Raw genomic sequence first — 4,869 nt, forward strand, 5'->3', positions numbered from 1 at the left:
TATATATATTAAATTAATTTCAAAATTAAAAAAAAATATAATTTTATGAAATGAATGAAATTATATATTTTTTGAGATATGCGTGGAAATTATTATATTTTCTAACTCTGATTTTTTCTAGGAACAAAACAAAAGATATTTTTTATTTTTTTTTCTCAAATTACTCGGAATAGAAAAGTAAATTAAATTTATTTTTATTTTTGGTGAAAAAAGTAAATTAATTTTATCAATACAGTTTTTAACCATTTCGTTCCCCACATTAAACTAGAGCAAAAATGTTGTTAGGAATATTATCTATCATGTACGTTCTAAAAGGCAGATTTACTAAATAAAATATGTACCAAAACTGAAATTGAAGGAGAGCCACACCCATCCTAAATTCGACCAAGCAAGCACTCCCTCTGTCCCGCCCTGTAAGTATATATTGTAAAACCATACTCTTGACCACTCAAATGACTTCCATGGCCTACCTTATCCTTAATCTTATCAATAGAATCTTTAGCCTAAAGTACTTTGGTTTTATGCGCTATTTGAAGTGGACTCTTTTGACCTATCCAATAGTACTGGGCTTGAAAGTGAAATTGTGCCATCCGAATAAACCCGCATGTTCAATGTTTCATTTTAACTTTAACATATGCATCTAGGCCGGCCTGTTTGGATATCTTGTTTGGAATTATTATTAAGTGTTGGCATTTGCAAGAGCAGAGAGTACCAAACACAATGGAGAGCAAGAAGAATAGGATTCTTATATTTGGGGGAACTGGTTACATAGGCAAATATATGGTGAAGGCTAGCATCTCTTTAGGTTATCCAACTTTGGTCTACACTCGCCCCCTTAATTCCCAAACTCCTCCCTCTAAAACACAAATTTGTGAGGAATTCAACTCCATGGGAGTCACGCTTATCCAGGCTAGTCTTCTTGCTTTCTCTCCCTCTTGTTAGACCTTCATTTGTAAGCTTTTGCTATTCAATTGAATTGGTTACCTATCATAATATTAGAGGCAAGGTACAATGAGGCCACGAGTTTGTTTCTTATCGTTTCCACTTTTTTGGTGAAATCAAGTCAGCATAATGTATAACAAAAAAATGGATTTAGTAAATGGATTTCTGTAATATTTATATCTCAGACCCAAATGACTCTTGCAGGGGTGTATTATAGAGATATAATATAAAATTATTTATTAGTTCTTCACTTGCAAGCTTAAGCGTTTGGATTGAAATTGATTCTTTACACCTCTCTCCACGAAAAATAGATAATGTAATTAAAGTAGTGGGAGTAAAATATTCAAAAGAGGGTGAGTTTTAAGCCGTAATAAAATTATTCCTTTGCAACAAAAATTTACAAGTTTGAATGGAGAACAATTTTTTTACAAATATATAAGAATAAAGTAGCATCTAAAAATTCTCCCTCACTCTTACTTTTATTAGTCGGGTTATATGGAATGTGATTTTTATTTTATTTTTTAAGTAAAGTATTCATTTTTCTAATGAGGCTTAATAGCAACTGCAGGGAGAACTTGAGCATGACCAGATTGTAAAAGCGATTAAACAAGTAGACATTGTGATATGTACGCTGCCATACCCCCAAGTGTTGGAGCAACTCAAAATTATTGATGCTATCAATGTTGCTGGCAATATAAAGGTGATAACTACATTTCCATCAATCAAAATTTTTTCCAGTGTAATAATTATTTCGCGTTGCCCCCTAAATAAAGAAATAAAATAATCGCTATTTAAATTGTTATGTTTATTTTATTATCCCGTATTTATTTTTTCTCTAACTTGAGGCACTTGATCAATAATTATAATCTATGAAGCGGACGCGTTTGAATGATTGTTTGTGTTTAGACATGTCATCAAATCTCAAACTTTAAAATCTATAAATCAAGACAAATTATAATTTTCACATAAATCTTGAGTTATATAATACATTATAAATCATTAGTTAGTAAAACAAGAAAAAGACCATTACACAAAATATCATGTTTTTAACCCAATGAGTGCCTGCCCTACTAGTTAAAAGTGATTGTTTGGAGGATGGGATCACTTTGGAGTAACGAGAGATATGACATCACATTTGGAAAATTAAGGGACCTAATCGGATTAGTTTGTTTCTCTGGAAAGTAGCTCATCATCGTTTACCAACTAGAAGCTGGTTAGCGAGATTGAGGTTAGCCTCAGTTATGTGCCCATTATGCAATTTGGAAGATGAAACTATCATTCACAAGGTCAAAGATTGCAGCAACATGAAGAAGGTATGGTTGGAACTGGTGTGTTCAGATCTGATTGCGCTGATTTTTTTAATCATGACCTTGATAGATGTTTGCTGGAAAATTTGAAAAAAGAGTCCTATGTGAGATTCAATGCTCCATGGGCCTTAATTTTTGCAGCAGCGGTGTGGATGGCTTGAACTTGGAGAAATTCAATTGTCCACGTTAATGAGAGAGATGAGCAAGCCTATAAAGCCCAAACAATTAAACTTAAGGTTTGGGAATTCTCTTATTGTTGGAAAATGAAACAAGGCTTCAAGACTACAAGGGCTCCAACATTCATTTCGGTTGGTTGGAATCTGCCAGATGTGGGTTGGATAAAAACCAACACGGATGGGGCATCTAGGAGACCATATGGTGGAGCTGCTTGTGGTGGAGTGCTTAGAGATGCCTCAGGTAATTGGCTTCATGGATTTGCATACCATATTGGTCAATGTTTAGCATTTACAGCTGAGCTTTGGGACATTCTTAAAGGGTTAGAACTAGCTTGGGAAGAGGTTGGAAAAAATATTATTTTAGAAAGTGATTCAAAATCGGTTATCACTTTGCTCTCCAAAGATGGAGGAGCAGCTCGAGAGTCGCGATTAGTGACTCGCATTCGAGCATGGATAGCAAAAGATTAGGAGGTTTATCTTACTTATACCTACAGAGAGAGCAATGGCTATGCAAATTGGTTATCTAATAATTTGTGTGTTTTCTCTACTCCCCCTCTGGTATCTGGTTACTGTATCTAGCAGACTTTTCTCATGTTTATTCTTTTCGCAAAGTTAATTTAATTTAGTTTCTGTGGAGCTGATTTTAGCCCTTCAGACTACCAAAAAAAAATTTGATTGTTTGAAACCCTAAGGTAGTGTTTGGTTGAGGTGTTTTGGTGAGTTTCCCATCAAAGTGATTCTGGCTTTGTGTAATGTCCACGTTTGGTTTAGAGATTTGATGAAATTTATCCATCAATGCTAATTGCCTATCTATCTAGTATTGCATGTCATTTGTGTGAAAAACACTGTTTCAGAAAGCTCTTTGGATGGTGGTATTTGTCTGAAATCCAGATAAGTTTTTCAAGTGATATAATACAGTGACCACATTACCCCTACGCAAAGTTTGCAGAAAAGGGTAGCTGGTCGAAGAAGAGACCCGTGATTTGGATCTACCGCGTCGGAGAATTAATACAATCACACAGCTCAGTCACTAAACACTAAACAACAGTAAACATAAACAGAACAAATTAAAAACAAAGGAAAAAAAAAACAGAAGTCTTAACAATTGTTCTTCTAATTTCATAGATGATGATAATATACCACGATTCCATTACAACACGCAGTAACCTTAAACTTAAAACCATCAGTGAGAGCAACCTCCCTTCAAGAAGAGAACCAAAACAAAAGAGGGGGAAAAAAGGGTGGGTTCATTTGAGGCCATTTCCAGGTGTTGAAATCGCTAGTCCAAGCCAAGAGAAGCAGTCTCCACCTACAAACTCACCTTTGCCGTTTTCAAACTGCCATGAATTTTCGGCACCAGGAGCAGCAACACCACCGCCAATGTTACTGCCATCTGGCATTCCGGGGAAATTCCAGCCTGATGAGCAGGTGCCGAAGTCACAACGGTGGAGGAGGAGATTGCAGAAACAGTACGAGAGCGTTTGGCTTTTTTGCGACTGCCACCACCGACGGGACAATTGGTTTTAATAGATGGTTATTTTTAAAGGATAATTTCGTAATTTCAATAACTTTTTCCATCAATATTTTATTTCCAACCAAACACACTTTCATAATTTTCATTCAATTTTCCTGGTAAAATTTTACCCAACCAAACAACTTTTTTAAAATTTTCCTATCCAACTCACTTTCCCTGCAGATTCCTAGCAATTACATTTCCCTAGTAAAAAAAAATTTAACCTCAACCAAACACCCCCTAAAGGGCGACATAGTTGGTAAGTGATGCGGAAGGAGCAGACTATTGGGATTGAAAAATTTCTAGTTCGATTGATTCATAGGCAAAATAATTTGGGGCTAGTGGCAAAAACCATTATATTCTATGCCACAAAGAGGATTAGACATATTCAAATGGGTGAAGACACGCTTGAAAAAAATTTGGTTGTTCAAACCCCAAAGTTGAAAGTTTGATCCTTGTCCTTCACCACACTCAAGTTGCTTTATGAAAGCAATGTATATATCTAAATTAAAAAAAAAAAATACATGTTTTTCCCAAGGACCCGAATTTTGTAACCTTATCACACAATTGTATTATGTATCTACCAAGTTATTTATAATTTTACATATTGGCATTGCAGAGATTCCTTCCATCAGATTTTGGAGCGGAAGAAGATAGAATAAAACCGCTTCCTCCGTTCCAAGCTGTCCTTGATAAGAAAAGGAAAATTAGAAGGGAAATTGAAGCAAATGGGATACCTTTCACTTTTGTCTCTGCAAATTGTTGCGGTGCATATTTTGTGAATTATTTGCTTCGTCCATTTGAGAAAGTGAAGGATATCGCTGTCTATGGCAACGGTGAAACTAAAGGTATATACTATATAATCCTTCGAGCTGCGCTTATGAATTCAAATTAATGAAAAATAAATAATCTTAGTGGATATTACTCTCTA

The 4,869-nt window shown here is 35.2% G+C and overlaps 1 protein-coding gene across 2 annotated transcripts in view; it reads left to right on the forward strand.

Moving 5' to 3' along the window:
• The first annotated feature begins 604 nt into the window (after positions 1 to 604).
• LOC133316993 (eugenol synthase 1-like) overlaps positions 605 to 4,869 on the forward strand; it is a 7,585-nt gene continuing 3,320 nt past the window's right edge. Inside the window, exons 1-3 of one of the 2 annotated variants that reach the window (XM_061518792.1) lie at positions 605 to 909; positions 1,511 to 1,642; positions 4,558 to 4,786. In XM_061518792.1, the coding sequence (XP_061374776.1) occupies positions 721 to 909; positions 1,511 to 1,642; positions 4,558 to 4,786 (550 nt within the window). In that variant the 5' untranslated portion in view covers positions 605 to 720. Of the gene's footprint in view, positions 914 to 1,510; positions 1,643 to 4,557; positions 4,787 to 4,869 lie in introns of both variants that reach the window. The other variant, XM_061518790.1, reaches the window with a different exon arrangement.

Source organism: Gastrolobium bilobum, unplaced genomic scaffold (assembly GCF_033153095.1).
Source record: "Gastrolobium bilobum isolate Gb01-03AN ecotype WA unplaced genomic scaffold, APGP_CSIRO_Gbil_v1 utg31077, whole genome shotgun sequence".
NCBI classification, from domain to species: Eukaryota; Viridiplantae; Streptophyta; class Magnoliopsida; order Fabales; family Fabaceae; genus Gastrolobium; species Gastrolobium bilobum.